This window comes from Haliotis rubra, unplaced genomic scaffold (assembly GCF_003918875.1).
Source record: "Haliotis rubra isolate DU_JTF1 unplaced genomic scaffold, ASM391887v1 Scf179, whole genome shotgun sequence".
Taxonomy (NCBI): Eukaryota; Metazoa; Mollusca; class Gastropoda; order Lepetellida; family Haliotidae; genus Haliotis; species Haliotis rubra.
This window is the reverse complement of record NW_025765769.1, coordinates 647325-664626: the sequence shown is the minus strand read 5'-3', so window position 1 is coordinate 664626 and position 17302 is coordinate 647325. Positions and strand designations below refer to the sequence as shown.

Below are 17302 nucleotides of genomic sequence, written 5' to 3'. Positions count from 1 at the left end.
TATTCACAGTGTGGAATCCTTTTAAGACTATGGACATTTTGTTATATATTACTGAAAGTTATATGGAAATAAAACATTATTGATGAAAGTTTTATCTCGGATTAAAAAACGTCGAACTTTGAATAAATCCCAAAACAACATGGCGACGAAGTGTCATTTAGGATTTCCTTGCAAACAGTAAAAGGACTTGAATCAAGAATTATAGCAATGGCATGCGAAGATGCTGTCATTGCGACAAATGACGATGCAGCCCAGTGTAAAAGATTTGCCGTTGAGAAGGGATACTGGACAGATCCATACATATCACAGATTATTCCGAAAGGATTCAGCACTCATGCTCCAGAAATCAACAGGGGATATTTTGCTCGCGTCAGATCAATCCAGATTTTAATGGAAAAATTCCTGAAAGTATGCCATCTAAGAAATATGATTTTATGTTATATATGCTCAACACTGTCGTGTAAGCAGTGGTAGCTGCTGAAATCCGAAATGTATCCACTATTTAACATGTTTTGAAAAAGGCTAGTTTGGTCACTTTATGTGCTTATTTTTGCTTGTGAGATTGTCATATTCACATGTACTGCTCCATGTCAGTATTTTTATCAGACATGCACTGGTGGCTAAGGTATTCTCCCAAAACGCAGACCCGTTAAAACAACACTCGTTATGGTTGGTTGCATCCGTGATTAGTAGGCTGTACCCTAAATTAAGAAAATTAGTATCACTCATGTAATGAGTTTTGACAATGTAGCATGTGATCGACTTTAGTATAATATTTAAAGGTTATTCAACTGAGATTTCATTTGTATTCATTTGCAGTAATACACTATCACAGTCAATGTCAATAATTCTTAGTTCATCAGTCACAATTTTAATCATTCCTAGTGGCTAATACCTGTAACTGAAATCACCATGATTACTACATTGGTTATGGGAAAATCCAAAGTATTTTAGAACTTTGACTGATCTTCACGATATTGTCAAAGCCAGTACAGAATCAGCATTGGACTCTTTGAGCATTATGAGAAATGAATTCTGAGTTATCACCATGGTTACCTGACTCAATTACTCATAGGTACAACCGGTCAACCACAGGTGACAACATGAACAACAAGATACAACTGAGGTAACCACTGTTGATGGTGGCTGGCCATGGATTTATGAACGAATATTGGTTGTTATTGTATAGCCGAATATTCCCTTGGAGACAAAAACATTTGCTTCTGTTTTGAAATCTGAAACATTTCATGTTGGGCTCACAAGAAGGGAATGAGTTTTGACCTAGAAAACATTCCAGTGCACAATGAATTCAAGATTTGGAGGCCATTTCGTTATTATTGCATGGCCTGTCACTAGGGTTGGGTATTGACAAAATTTTCGTATTGCGATATATTGCGATGTGTGTTGGTTTATTGCAATATGTATTGCAATATATTATGAAAGTGTAACACAAGGGTTAAAGTAATGAAGTTCCTGTTTCCTTTCTTTTGAAACGATGCAACTGGCCACTGTCAGGACTCAGATGTGATTGTACAAGAGATGGAGAAAAAGCTTTTTGCAGCGGCGTCCACCATTTTGGTTTATTTATCCTTACAACGAGTGCTGATACCAAACTAGTTTTCTTTATTTAAATGGTTTAAAAGTCAGGCAAATGCAATTAAATGCCCAATAAACATTCTCAAAACTATTAATGTATAATAATATCAAGGAAATACAAATGGTATTAGTAGTTTTGACTACATGACAAAAATTACTGATCGTATTGGGAGAACTGGTTCACAAAAGGTGTACCACAATATAATCGTATTCTGATGTTCGAATTGCAATATATCGGTTAACCGGTATTATCGCCCATCCCTATCTGTCACATGATTACCAAGGCGATTTCATGGACCATAATATCAAATATTTTTATCACACTTTGATCTGCTCTGATCCACTTCCACTCCAGCATTGACAAAAGTACTGTGTTAATTAAATGGCATTAATTTTTTATTTTTGCTTTAGTGATGCCACATATTTTGTCACCTACAAACCTGACACACATTCAAGAGCATGGCAGTTGAAATAACCAAACAACTGCAACACTTTCCTTGGTTAATATGGTTCAAGTGCATGTGCTGCTGGTTGCACTTAATGCAAAATATATGATCCCCCACATTTCATTCTAGGAATAATGCAGGTCATCATCCATGGATCCTAAGTCCAGTGTTATATTGAGGGACAACAGTACATATTGTACAGATCGTGGTGTCAGATTATCACACCGTTCATAATTTATGGCTAGGGGGGCTGATGATGATTTTTATGGAGAAGCATGTACAATGTGGATGCCCCCCCCCCACACACACTAAAATTTGTGTACAAAATAAGTTACCCCCTGCATGTCATGTACAAAATCAATGACCCCCCTCCCATAATTTCTAAGCATAATTTTAAACATATTTTTATGTACAAACTTGATTTTTGACCCCTAGTAGTGCGTGTGTACAAAATTGATGACCCCCTAGCTCCCCAGAGCAAAATGGGTGAAACCCCCTTAAATCATCATCAAACCCCCACCCCCACCCATAAATCATCACCAAACCACCCCCAAGCCATGAATTATGAACGGTCCCTGACAACAACATGATACAGTGTGTGTGAATGTTTCAGAGTACTCAGTGTAACTGCCAGATCGTGAACCTGGGGGCGGGGTTCGACACGACGTACTGGAAGCTGAAGGATGCAGCACTCTCACCAAAGAGTTTTGTGGAAGTTGACTTCCCCCCTGTTACCTCAAGAAAATGTCATTTCATCAAAACAAAGAAAGCCCTTATAGAAAAGATATCATCTGAAGGTTGTGTGTTGCTTCTGAAAGAAATATAAGTTATTATTTCTAAGACAATTATTGACAAGTTTACTATTAATTACTAATATTTGTATCTCCTCTCTTTCTATAAAGTTGTCTCCTATAATTGCAGAATAATATATTGTCATTGTATATTATTCCTCCAATACTTATCGTCATCTGGGGCCTGTTCAATAAGAAATATTTAGATAAAACTTTGTCACGTCATTGACTTGGTTGATGCATGTTATTGTAACCCAGATGCATAGATTGAGGGGCGGTGGGGTAGCCTAGTGGGTAAGGCGTCACACCAAAGACCCGGGTTTGATTCCCCACATGGGTACAATGTGTGAAGCCCATTTCCGGTGTCCCCGCCGTGATATTGCTGGAATATTGCTTAAAGCAGCGTGAAACTCAACTCGCACACACATAGATTGAATTTCTTGTCACTAACTGGATTGTCACTTTTACAGACCATTGTCATATAGCTAGAAAATTTTTGCGTGCATCATTAAACAACAAACACAATGTTGATTACTTTTAGATGATGAGATTATGGTGAGCAAGACAGAGATGCACGCAGCAGATTATCACATAGTGGCAGCCAACCTGAAGAATATACCGGAGCTGGAGAAGAAGCTGGTGACAGAGTGTCACCTGGACAAGGACTTACCCACCCTGTTCCTGGCCGAGTGTGTCCTGGTGTACATAGAGACGGAACGATCTCAGCAACTTATTCGCTGGATCTCAGACACGTTCAATACAGCATTCTTCATCAATTATGAGCAGGTCAGATAGTAATGACTGGAATGTTTTAAATTCAAATTTAATTTGCCTCTTTGGTGTAAAGTGTAGTAAAATTTTGGTAAGGTATGCAAAGTACGCTCAAGATATTCTTTACATCTTTGAAACAATTCAGCACAGACGTCTTGTTTTGTTTATTGAAGCAAATGTGTATTTATGAAGGGAGATACTAATGTGTTAGTGGAAGAGTTATCTTTCCTTGATAGAAGACTCAATGCTGTACAGTGGGAGTACATTGTGGGTACCCTTGTATCATGTGTGTGGCGGTGTGTGGTCCTGTGCGTAGAGCTCAGGTCACAAATCAGTTGAAGTTAAGCAACGTTGGTCGCGGACAGTCCTCGGATGGGTGACCGTGTTTGGCAGCTTGACTCCTGAAACTTTCTAGGACTTCAGTCCTGCCCCACAACGAAGCACATGTGACGCATGTGGTCTCACCTTAGGCAAGTGAGTTTGTTCAAACTTGCCTCTGTCCACCCAGTAGTAAAACTGGGTACCTGGTATGATACGATGGTAGTCTGAATTTGAACCTTGAGCGTCTGACAGGCGACCAGTTGTATTCTCCACAGGGAGTGTTCTGTACTCGTTGACCAGGGGTAATATGTCAGCGCTTTGAGCATGCAATGTGCATGGATAAATGCGTAATATAAATGGACTATTATTATTATTATGTGTGTAACCTTTACTGTACAGGTGAACATGATGGACAGGTTTGGCCAGGTGATGATGGACAACCTGAAGACCCGAGACTGCTACCTCCATGGTGTCTCAGCTTGTGCAAGTCTTGACACACAGATGAAGAGGTGTGTAGAAACATGCTTCATCACACTTGTAAAGCAACAGATGGAACTGAATCCATGACAAGCAAACACCTACACCACTAGACTACCCTTCACCCCAAAACCTACAGAAACCAAGCACAGTGTTCTGTCACCATTAAATGTCATGTACAGACTAAACAATGTTTTGGTGGAAGGGAGAAATAAAATTATGATTTTCTCAGTGTGTGTTTGTATGTGTATGTTTTGAGTGAGTGAGTGAGTTTCAGTTGGGTGGGTATGTGAGTGCTGTTTTGGTGGATGCAAGAGGAGTGGAAGAATGAAATGTTTTCACCGCTTCAAACAACATTCCAACAAATGAACATATGGTTTTCACTAGCAAACACCTTAACCACTTGCCTACCCAACCCTCCAAGTCCTACAGGGCGGTGGGGTAGCCTAGTGGTTAAAGCGTTTGTTCGTCACGCCAAAGACCTGGGTTCGATTCCCCACATGGGTACAATGTGTGAAGCCCATTTCTGGTGTCCCCCGCCATGATGTTGCTGGAATATTGCTAAAAGCGTATAACTAAACTCACTCACTCACTCACTCCAAGTCCTACAGAGACCAAGCACAATGGTCTGTCCACATTCACTCTCACATAGAGACACACACCCAATACTAGGTACCCCTTGTTGATACATGGTACAACAGGGACTGTATCTCTGCAGTTGTAAAGGATATGACAGCTCATGTTAACACCAGACACCTTGTGATGTAATGAGTTTTATTTGATTGAAATGTAATTTATTCAACTGCAGGTTTACTTCCAATGGATGGACAAGTGCTGACTCCCTTGAGATATCCACTGTGTACAACTGTCTTCCGCAGGCCGAGATACAGAGGTTAGATAGCTCATCACTTGATGATCACAGAAACACAACAGTTCTTGTGTGATTTACCCTGTTGCACAAAATGATTTTTAGTAAAAACTGATTTGAGAGAAACAAAATTCAAACAAGGCATATCACAGTAATTGTTGAAATTTTGTCTTGTTACTGGCTTAATGGTAAGAGTGCTTTGGGAATTAGGGCCCTGTTACTGATATGTTTAGAGTGTTGTACTCCTGTCTGTCTGTGTTGCATGTGTTATCATCATCATCATCATCATCATCATCATCATCATCTTCATCATCTTCATCATCACCAGACCCATGAAGGTCCGGGTTTGAATATTGATCTTCAGTACCCCATGCTTGTCGTAAGAGGCGACTAACGGGATTGGTTGGTCAGGCTCGCTGACTTGGTTGACACATGTCATCGGTTCTCAATTGCGCAGATCGATGCTCATCACTGGATGGTCTGGTCCAGACTCGATTATTTACAGACCGCTGCCATATAGCTGGAATATTGCTGAGTGCGGCGTAAAACAAAACTCACTCACTCACTCATCATCACCGTCATCATGATCATCATTGTCCTCCTTATTATTTGCCTGCAGAATCGAGCGTATCGAGATGATGGACGAGAGGGAGCTGATGCACCAGTTATTCAGCCATTACTGTCTCACCTGGGCCTACCGAGACCTGAAGGACGTGGGCCTTGCACAGATCGGCCTCACCTGAACAACGCCACAAACTGTCTACAACCAACTCAGAGAAAACAACAATCTCTGTAGAATCTGATCTTTTACTGTAACACGATGCATCTTGTGTGGAGATCTCAGGTCACCTCCGTAGCAGGTTCCACAGGGTGAACTTTCTAACCAGCCAATCAGAGGCTTCTAGATTATTGGTGTGAAACTGCAGCGTATCTGGTTTGTGTATCTCAAAAACATTGTTCATTGACCTGTGCCACTTGAAAATGAAATGTGGGTCAAGATATTGTTGGTGATATTTTTACACATTGTATCTGAGCACCATGACTTCCATACACAGAGCACCATAAGAGAATATATGTATTCTGTGTTGGTTTTCTGTTGTTAAAATCAAAACTTTAAAATCAAGACGGGAAAGAAATAAAGGGCATTGTTTCCAAACCCTGACATTTGACTGAGCCATGAACACAGGTATCATTCATTTAGATTGGTCAGTCAAAGTTTGCTCAGTGTCCATCTAAGGGGACCATCTGTAGGGGTGAGATAAATGTTGATACAGAGGTGTATCCTGTCACAGTGAAATATCTGATTCTTCTGGAATTGAAAAAACAAATATGTGTTCACAACAATACCAAACATGTAACAATATTTATTTTCAAAATATTTACAATGTACATGATTACATAAAATCATCTTACCTAGGCAAGGGAGTTAACTCCAATAATAGTCCAGTTCCTCCCTTGACACTAACCTGGAATTATGGGGTTATATTTTGGCTGGTGCAACAAGTCTGTGCATAGTCCAGTCAAAATCCTGTAATGGAATTGGCATTTGGTGATTGCTGTCGTGTTTTTTTTTATTGCAAGATTTTCTTAGCATTTTTACCGTCAACTGTGCGTTGATAGTTATTTCCAGATGCACTTCGACAAGGTAAACATGTTTTATTGCAGTCTTGAAAGGGTGTAGCCATTTTTCTTGAAGCAAATCCTAGCATTATGAGAGGTGAAATCTGATTGGTCAATAATAGAGCCATATAAGGGTCATTATTTGTACTAAGCACAAGCTACCTATGGACTCAAAACTCCAGGCTAGTTTGGAAAGGATAGAAATTGGATTTAATGGGGAGTTAACTCCCTTGCATTGAGAAGATGACATCAAACAGACAATTTACATTCAACACAATTTCAGAGTAATAATTCCACTGTTGGTAATACTTTGTATATCTTTTGATATATGTGAGGAAAAATTTGAACAAATCATATCAGTTGTTGAAGGACAATTTCTTGCCTGCCTTCCGAGCATTATGTTGAAACTGCCCTTAGGTTTCAGTTTATGGCTTGTATTTCAGTGTTGTGTGAAGTTGTTGACACATTGCAGTGTGTGGAGTCACTTGACCTATAGCAGTACATTATCAGGGGCTGGACCCTGCTCCAGGAAGGGATCTTAGCGCTAAGTCTGTGTTACACAGTTTCATTTCCTATTTTTGGCACTACAGATATAGTAAATATGTGGGGCAGTGGGGGGAGAAAAGTGGTTAAAGCGTTTGCTTGTCACGCTGAAGCCCCTGGTTCGATTCCCCACTTAGGTACGATGTGTGAAGCCCTTCTCATTTGGCATAAAACCCAACTCACTCACTCATTAATAAATATTTGTCAGATGGAGGCAAATAATACAGTCTTTCCACTAAGGTCACTTAATGGAATGGGGTCGGGGCAAAATGGCAGCTTGTGGGATTTTGTGTCAATAGTTAGATTATAAACCATTAAGTATGAACCTGGAACCAAGTTAATAGTTATATGCCAACTACAATTAACACACATGTATCTGTACAGCAGGGATCCATTTTAAGAATAAAACTTTTATCTAATTCCAGATTTATATCATTGAGAATGAAATTCTTTATTCTGAATGAGTCTTTAAGTTATCAGATCCATTAGAAATTCATAATATTCAATTTTCAAAAAGAGAATTTCTATGGAATATGAACTGTGACAGATGCTACTATATTTGCCATTTAATTAGATACAAAACTAAAAAATACACTAATTATTTTTTCTCACTTGAACCAAACTATTCTTTTGACATGAACTTATAGGCATGCCTCCTCTATGTAAGTGAAAAGATAATATTATTCAGAGCAGATAAGTATTCGGAATATTGAATATTTCCTGAATATTTTTTATACAGATATATATTTCAACTCTTGGAAAATATGTATATGGTAAACTGAATACTTCCATCCAACACTGGTGAAGCTTGTCACTGAAGGTTTGTGTGTCTCAAAGTGTACTTGTGAATACAATGCAAACTTTCAGAATTTCTTTAAAAGAGATTATTACAAATGATTCCATGTTTAAATCATGTTTAGCATGCTGTACTAGTCGCTCAAAAATAATAGCTTTGTCCATAGAATTCATCCAGTGTAACTGCATAGCCAAGCAGTTCATGTGTTTGCCAGTCTCACCTAAGGTGTGTTCAAGTCCCATCATACTATGTAGGTACCAAATTCTGTTTGTACTAGCTGTGATATTGCTTGCGTAATTGACATAGACATCAGTCTGTTTATGTTTATTGCTTTGTTTACGGATCCACTGATCCAGAAGAGCTGGAATGTCAAAACAGCAACAATATTTCTTTTAAAGCTTTAAATGTTTTTTTATGACCACCAAGCATGATAATCACATTCATGACTAAATTTTACCAATTGTTTTCCAGTCTGAAGGTTCCATGACCCATGATTGTTGGATGCAATATTATGCAGGGTTCAATGTGAAGAACTAAATTCGACGCATACCATATATTTTGATTGTTTTATGTTTATTTCTTTGTGTATGTATCCACAGACCCTGATCATCTGGAATGTTAAACAAGAGTGAGTGAGTGAGTGAGTTTAGTTTTACGCCGCACTCAGCAATATTCCAGCTATATGGCGGCAGTCTCTAAATAATCGAGTCTGGACCAGACAATCCAGTGATCAACAGCATGAGCATCGATCTGCGCAGTTGGGAACCGATGACATGTGTCAACCAAGTCAGCGAGCCTGGCCACCGATCCCATTAGTCGCCTCTTATGACAAGCATGGGTTACAGAAGATCCATATTCTAACACGGACCTTCACGGGTCTGTTAAACAAGAAACAACCCATTCTGTGTTAAATTATCTTGTACCATGAGGTATGACAAGTGCCGAATACTTGCTAATGAACCATTAGTCCTGCTAACTTGACAATGAAGGGTGTGTGAGGCAGTCCAGTGGTGAAGGTGTTCATTCATCACACCAGAGTCCTGTGTTTGTTTTCAAGTATGAATTCAGTGTGGGAAGGCCGTTTTGAATTGCTGTACTGTGATGTAGCTGGAAAGTCGCTAAAAGTTGTTAAGGGTATAATATAGATTCACCACATACTATATTTAGAATTCACTGTCCACAATCAGACAGGGCAGTGGGGTAGCCTAGTGGTTAAAGTGTTTGCTAGTCACGCCGAAGACCCAAGTTCGATTCCCCATTTGAGTACAATGTGTGAAGCCCATTTCTGGTGTGTTGTTGTGATATTGCTAGAATGTTGCTAAAAGCAGCATAAAACTAAAACTCAGTCACTCACTCACTCACTCGCCAGAATCAGACGACACTGCTTGAAAAAAATTGATTAAATATTAGACATGGTGGAGCTTGAGGACATGTGTAACCCAGCAGTTGAAATGTTGCAATCGTAAGCAGAGTTGCTTCCCTTGATCATGCAAGGATCTTTTGACTTCAGGATGAATCCAAGAATTGCCCTGAAGTTGTAAACATCACTTCCATGAGAGACCGCATTCCTTCCACACTAAACTGACTCAGTATAATATAACTGAAATACTGATTAATGTGGAATTGAATCTGACTCCATCATTTGATAAAGTGTTGATTTCAGGCCCCAATTTCTCGAAACAAACTTAAGTTTTTACTCAAATTTCAAACTGAGTTTGACAACTTGAAACAGCTGAATTTTTAACTCAACTGCATTTTTTAAATAAAAAAAGCCCAAACAACTTAAGTTATATATCCACCAAACTCAAATTGTCTTCTAAGTTTGAGTTTAACATTGATTTCAGTTTATTCTGGGAAATACATTTTCCTGCGTTTTCTCAAATTTGAGTAAAAACTCAGACTTAAGTTTGTTTGGAGAAATCGGAGCCAGATGTTGGTGTATCTACAGCTTGGTTTGATTGGAAGTCATAATTGGTTGTTGCTGCACGTTTCATTGCAGAGATATTCACACTTTACATACCACCTCATTCAACAGATGATTGTTCATTCATACCGATCATGGACAGATGTGGGAATACTGATTTCAACATAGGGACGACCCTTTTATATTCTTGTGGGTGAAGAGCCTTGTCTTTCTCACAGAAAAGTCCAGCCAACCACATTGTTATTTCCCATCACATTATTTTTAGGACTTGCAGGTCAACAAACATTTCTGTTTTACTGACCCTGACACAAAAGGCTAAATTGTTTTGTTTGGTATTTTCTGAAAGAAGCTTGTTTATCTGGGACATCCCCCACCCCAAATATCTAATGGTCGGTCCTTAAGTCATAAATACCATTGACAATCTAGATAAACACAAAGTCTGATTGTACCAGGAAGGCAGCATCATTGTCTTCATCCCTGACGACATGGAGGCCAGATGCTTTAACCTGCCTGCTAGCACATAAAGTCATGTATTTGTTTTAATAAAAATAATTGCTATGTCGATGAAAGAATTACTGTTTACTCTTAATGTCCTTCTCTTTGAACCAGTGAAGATTGGGTTAGAACTGATCTTCAGCAACCCCTGCTTGTCTTAAGAGGCGACTAACGGAATCGGGTGGTCAGGCTTGCTGACTTGGATGATACATGTCATCAGTGTATGAAATAAGCCAAAAATCCAGCCAGACATAAGCCAACATTGATTTAACCAGACCAAATATGGTGAATTTATTCAGATGTATGGAACATCTAAATTTTTTACCAGACCATCTGGCTGGCTAGCTGTAAATGTAGTCTGTCCGTCAGAAATCTAGAACGTCTCGGGCGGTCAGGGCCTTATTTCATATACTGATGTCATTCCAGTTGCACGGATCGATGCTCATGATGTTGATCACTGGATTGTCTGGTCCAGACTCGATTATTTACAGACTTCATTCATATAGCTGGAATATTGCTGAGTGAGGCGTTAAACAACAAACCAACCAACCAATCAACTTCTCCGTGAACATTTTTGCACATTCTTTGCCTGAGACTTATACTCAAATATGGACACTGCTTCCTCTGAAAGGACTGGTGCAACAATTTTAACCATTTGCAACCATTAAAGACAGTCAACATATTTAACATATTGAGCTTCATGCATAAAACAATTTCCCCTTTTCGTAGGTATTCCTGACTTAGCTTGGCTTTACAAAACTTAGATTCTGGTTGTTGTGACCATTCAACTTTAAAAAAATGTATATTAGTAAATCATCAGAATATCAGCCGTCATCAGAGTCTGTGAAATCCAAGTCTATACAGGGCATTATGCTTGAGTCAGCCTGTTACCTTTAAGATACACATTGAAAGAGAGGCATATTGAAGTCAGCACAGAGGGTATAACATCCACGTTGCAAGTTGTCCTAAGCTGTATATTGAGGATGCACCAGTTGGGAGAAGAACAGAAGGTTTAACACCTGATTCAGCTAAAAGTCTTCAGCCTTTACATCACAGAGTCAAACTGAAGTTGACACACAGTGTTTAACACCTGATTCAGCTAAAAGTCTTCAGCCTTTACTTCACAGAGTCAAACTAAAGTTGACACAGAGCGTTTAACACCTGATTCAGCTGAACGTCTTCAGCCTTTACTTCACAGAGTCAAACTAAAGTTGACACAGAGCGTTTAACACCTGATTCAGCTGAACGTCTTCAGCCTTTACATCACAGAGTCAAACTGAAGTTGACACAGAGCGTTTAACACCTGATTCAGCTAAAAGTCTTCAGCCTTTACATCACAGAGTCAAACTGAAGTTGACACACAGTGTTTAACACCTGATTCAGCTAAAAGTCTTCAGCCTTTACATCACAGAGTCAAACTAAAGTTGACACAGAGTGTTTAACACCTGATTCAGCTAAAAGTCTTCTGCCTTTACATCACAGAGTCAAACTAAAGTTGACACAGAGTGTTTAACACCTGATTCAGCTAAAAGTCTTCAGCCTTTACATCACAGAGTCAAACTAAAGTTGACACACAGTGTTTAACACCTGATTCAGCTAAAAGTCTTCAGCCTTTACATCACAGAGTCAAACTAAAGTTGACACACAGTGTTTAACACCTGATTCAGCTAAAAGTCTTCAGCCTTTACATCACAGAGTCAAACTAAAGTTGACACACAGTGTTTAACACCTGATTCAGCTAAAAGTCTTCAGCCTTTACATCACAGAGTCAAACTGAAGTTGACACACAGTGTTTAACACCTGATTCAGCTGAACGTCTTCAGCCTTTACATCACAGAGTCAAACTAAAGTTGACACACAGTGTTTAACACCTGATTCAGTTGAACGTCTTCAGCCTTTACATCACAGAGTCAAACTAAAGTTGACACAGAGTGTTTAACACCTGATTCAGCTAAAAGTCTTCTGCCTTTACATCACAGAGTCAAACTAAAGTTGACACAGAGTGTTTAACACCTGATTCAGCTAAAAGTCTTCAGCCTTTACATCACAGAGTCAAACTAAAGTTGACACACAGTGTTTAACACCTGATTCAGCTAAAAGACTTCAGCCTTTACATCACAGAGTGAAACTAAAGTTGACACAGAGCGTTCAACACCTGATTCAGCTAAAATACTTCAGCCTTTACATCGCAGTCAAACTAAAGTTGACACAGAGCGTTTAACACCTGATTCAGCTAAAAGACTTCAGCCTTTACATCACAGAGTCAAACTGAAGTTGACACAGAGTGTTTAACACCTAATTCAGCTAAAAGACTTCAGCCTTTACATCACAGAGTCAAACTGAAGTTGACACAGAGTGTTTAACACCTAATTCAGCTAAAAGTCTTCAGCCTTTACATCACAGAGTCAAACTGAAGTTGACACAGTGTTTAACTCCTAAGCCAGCAATGTTTCTTCAGACACACGTAGCAGATCATCCTACTAGACTTAGTACAGGGGGTTAACTTGTGCTTGTATATACTTATTTACATATCTGGCTTCCTGTACATCAATATATATATACTGTATTGTTCATTATCATTATCCACCTGATGAAGGGGCAAGAACTAGCCCAGAAACGTTGTGTAAAATAAATCAAGAAGTTGTCCATAAGATTTGTCCTGGTTAACTCTAGCGTCCGCAATTTATCTTTAGCTGTGAAAGAGTGTATGGAGCATCTAATGGGGCATCTGGTGGACACAGAATTTCACTTCAAGCCAGCACTATATGTTTAGCCAAAGTCATCTTGGAGTCCGCACAGAATGTTTAACACCTATGTCAGTGATTTGTCTTTAGCTGCACTTTGACAAGAGTCGGAGACAGCACAGAGGGTTTAACATCCAAATCAGAAATATATCTTTGGCTACATGACAACAGAGTGCCATATTGGAGTCTACTTCAGGTACACCATGTGATTTATCTTCAGCCATACAATGAAGGCGACTCATATTTGAGTTGGCACAGGTAGATATTTGTCCACCGCATCTAAAACCAGGTATTATATCAAATTGAACAAAACCAAAGTCGGGATAAATTTAATACTAAATCCATTTAATGTATACACTTTCTTGTATCTATACATATTTTTATAATGCTATGCCATATAACTGCATGGCACTACCAGTATAGCGGTATATCGCAATACGCTTTTCAAACGATACGTATTGCAATATTATTTCTGAGAACCGGTAAATTGGGTCAAGAACATATACAATGTTTTTTATATTATCTTTATGGTTTTAATTAAAATCTACACTAACTGTTATTCACAACAAATATTTTCCTTCATTATTCAATAACAAAATGGCATACTGTGATACTATAAATTCAATTATTGTATAAAAAAGAAAATAGAATCCATGACTGCAAGCTAATTTTGAGATTGCTGTTATCAGAACCATGACATATATGTTTAGGGATTATAATCATGATAATGTACAAAATAGGATTGATGTACACAATTAGTGTCTCTGTCAAACACTAATTTCCCAGTGTATCACACTACGGGTACCTGCATCGCAATATATTGCAATACACAGCCCTACTATACAATAGTGTATATTTCGTGGTATAACAGATGGGGAATCAAGAAATATTTTGAAAAATCTTTTACCAGCATACAGTATGAACCATCATTTAAAAAAAAAGGAAAAAAAAAGTGAAATATTTTGTACACATTTTAATAATATAATGATAAAGGCTATTTATAGTGTGCCTGTTTCCACTCGCTTGTGCTTGCTCAAGGTGCTGACACATTATTACCATGGATAACCCAAGCTGCCTGTGAGGTGTTAGAAGGTTAACAGTCATTTGATATTGTATTAGTTAATCGAAACCCAACATCCAGCAAACAAGTATGAGATCATTTATTGATAGGCTCATATGTTTTACAACGTTTTGCAAGATTGATTGGGTACCTAATGGCCATGTAAGCTGTTTCTTTTCAAGGATAATTGTTGTTTTTTTCACCAAGACTCACGTTTGTCTATGAAAAATAATCTAGAACTGACTACATTCATAAATTGGAGCTGATAGATTAAGGCGATTATGAAATAAAAAAAGGCGTTTATTATTGCGAATATTATGTTTTTGCCGGTTGGAATCGAACCCGCTCAACCGTTTTGTAAATGGAAATAATGAAGCGACCGTTGATAAGGAGTTGCTTCCCCTGAGCTGCCGTCTGCTAATGTAAACAACATGGCGAAAGCTAAATTTGGGAGAGGCAAATATTCTCTCAATTTTTTTAGGAGAACCAATGTCTTTGGGAGAACCAGCGGTCGCTTTGTGATCGTAACATGTTAGGTAAGTACAAAACTCTGTTAGTAAGTTTACAGAAAATCTTTTTGGAGGGAAAGCCTTATCGTCAGCCAGGGATACAGAAAGCCTGTCGGTTATTGCCTTTGAATGTTTGATTATTTGTAAATGTATGAAACGATTAACTAATATTGTATTTCCGTATCGGGTGTGTATGTTGTTAACGCCGATATTGGATATGGCTATCAATCTAGTCTTGTGAAAAATATTATGTTGAAGTTTCGCAACACCAGTAGATTGTTGTGAAGGCAATTATGTTAACACTTCTACGATGGAAAAACAATATTTTAGATAACACTTCCACCATTGTATAACAGTGGTATGACACAGAGATATGACAGACAACACTTCCACCATTGTATAACAGTAGTATATGTAACACAGAGATATATGACAGACAACACTTCCACCATTGTATAACAGTGTATATGTAACACAGAGATATATGACAGACAACACTTCCACCATTGTATAACAGTAGTATATGTAACACAGAGATATATGACAGACAACACTTCCACCATTGTATACCATTGTATAACAGATATATGTATACCATTGTATAAGTCGTACAGACATATGACAGTCAACATTTCTACCATGGTATAACAGTTGTATATATAACACAGAGACATGTGACAGACAATTATTTCTACCATGGTATAACAGTTGTATGTAATATGCATAATGGTACTGGCTGCAGAACAGTTATCGCCAATACATCAATATCACATGTGTGCAGTTCCAATCAATTACAATTCTGGTATTTGACAACATTTGACGACAGTAAAGAACAGCAAAGGAAAACTCTTCACAGCAAGTAACAGATAAAGTTATGAACCCTTGAAAAATGTTTAACTTAGTCGGGGGGATGTCACACGATCTATATAATATCAAGTTCAAGTTCACAAAAGTCATTAATTGTTTCATTCCCTATGAATCTACTGTAAAAAAACACTCAACTAGTCACACAATTAATGTTTCGAGGTTACCTAATGATATAAATATATTCAGGGGCAGATACAGCGTGGGGGTGCATACTTCATTTTCACAAGACTTTCAATGGTCATTTAATAATCTTTCAGGACACCCCTGCACCCCTCTCCGGATCCACCTATGATATTTCATTTCACAAATGACATGATGAATCCTGAATGGCGATAACTGTTACAGTTAGTTGTGAGGAAACACCTATTTGTACTGCAATGATTCCCCTCCGCGGCGTTATATAAAAGCACGATCTGCGGCATGAAACGGGCTGAACACATCGGTGAATAGCTAATTAAGATTCATAATGAACTGTTTCATTAATTTAACAAACCATGGAGTAATTTTTAAAATACTGCTCAAATATGGCGATAACTGTTCGGCAGCCAGTATAGTTTTGAAGAGGAAAAGTGAACATAATGAAATGGAACCCCATATTGTTAACTGGAGACACATTCCTCTTTGTCAAATGTATTTTCATTTTGAAAAAAGACAAACATGTCTGTATCAGATGTTTGATTGGCATTTTAGAAGATGCTATTTGATGAACATAGAGACTTTTCTGGGTTTCATCTTCTTTGTTGTTTGATACAACGTTTCACGGCTTGTTCTGGCCCCATCATCAGAGGGAACTACAGAACATCTACCTGATGATGGGGCCAGAACAAGTCCTGAAATGTTGTACCAAACAATAAAATAGAAGATGAAACCCAAAAAGTCTCTATGTTCATATGTGTATCAATTTTGAATTTTCCACAGTGCCAGTAACCATGGTGATTGGACAGGGCAAGGAAAGGCAACACACATGAGGCGTCACCATGCTGTGCATGGAACCGCTCTTATTGGAATCTCAGCCACCACCAATGAATGACATCCTCTATATGCACAAAAAGTCTTTCAGTGATGAAGTCACAGTCATTGATTTATCATTCAGTATGATCATCATTTGTGTTCACAAATTTTGATCATTATTTTGATCCTGGACTGAATGATGGTCAAGGGCTTTGATCATAAAACCATGGCAACAGACTTAATTTGATCATGAACTTCAACAAAGTTGGATCAAAACCTTTATCCTGATTTGACAACCCCTTTTTTTCTGAATGTGACTATACTTTGATGAAATGTCGCATCTGTGATGTTATGTGAGCCACACAACAGCTGTCATGTTGAAAATACCGCACATCGAGGAGCCGTCCATTCGGATGAAAGCAATTAAGTATTTTGTAACTTTATTCTGTGCCTTGTACTTCTTCCAGGGCTTCGTAACAGGCATTGTTTCTGTGTGGATCGCGTCACAGAGAATATATTCCTG

At 38.4% G+C, this 17302-nt stretch overlaps 1 protein-coding gene across 1 annotated transcript; it reads left to right on the top strand.

The window, feature by feature from the left end:
• The first annotated feature begins 137 nt into the window (after positions 1-137).
• LOC124273264 (leucine carboxyl methyltransferase 1-like) lies at positions 138-8785 on the top strand. Its single transcript, XM_046708480.1, has 6 exons — positions 138-408; positions 2656-2839; positions 3375-3619; positions 4325-4434; positions 5211-5294; positions 5890-8785. Exons 1-6 carry the CDS (start codon positions 208-210, stop codon positions 6011-6013), a joined length of 948 nt encoding a protein of 315 aa, XP_046564436.1. The 5' UTR covers positions 138-207; the 3' UTR covers positions 6014-8785.
• The last annotated feature ends 8517 nt before the right edge of the window (positions 8786-17302 follow it).

What these genes read in the sequence shown, in the direction of transcription:
- LOC124273264 (XM_046708480.1), top strand. Translation starts at nt 208, where the DNA reads ATGGCATGCGAAGATGCTGTCATTGCGACAAATGACGATGCAGCCCAG. An exon ending in AGAAAAGATATCATCTGAAG is followed by an intron (nt 2,840 to 3,374) that starts GTTGTGTGTTGC and finishes GATTACTTTTAG; the next exon opens with ATGATGAGATTATGGTGAGC. An exon ending in CCGCAGGCCGAGATACAGAG is followed by an intron (nt 5,295 to 5,889) that starts GTTAGATAGCTC and finishes ATTTGCCTGCAG; the next exon opens with AATCGAGCGTATCGAGATGA.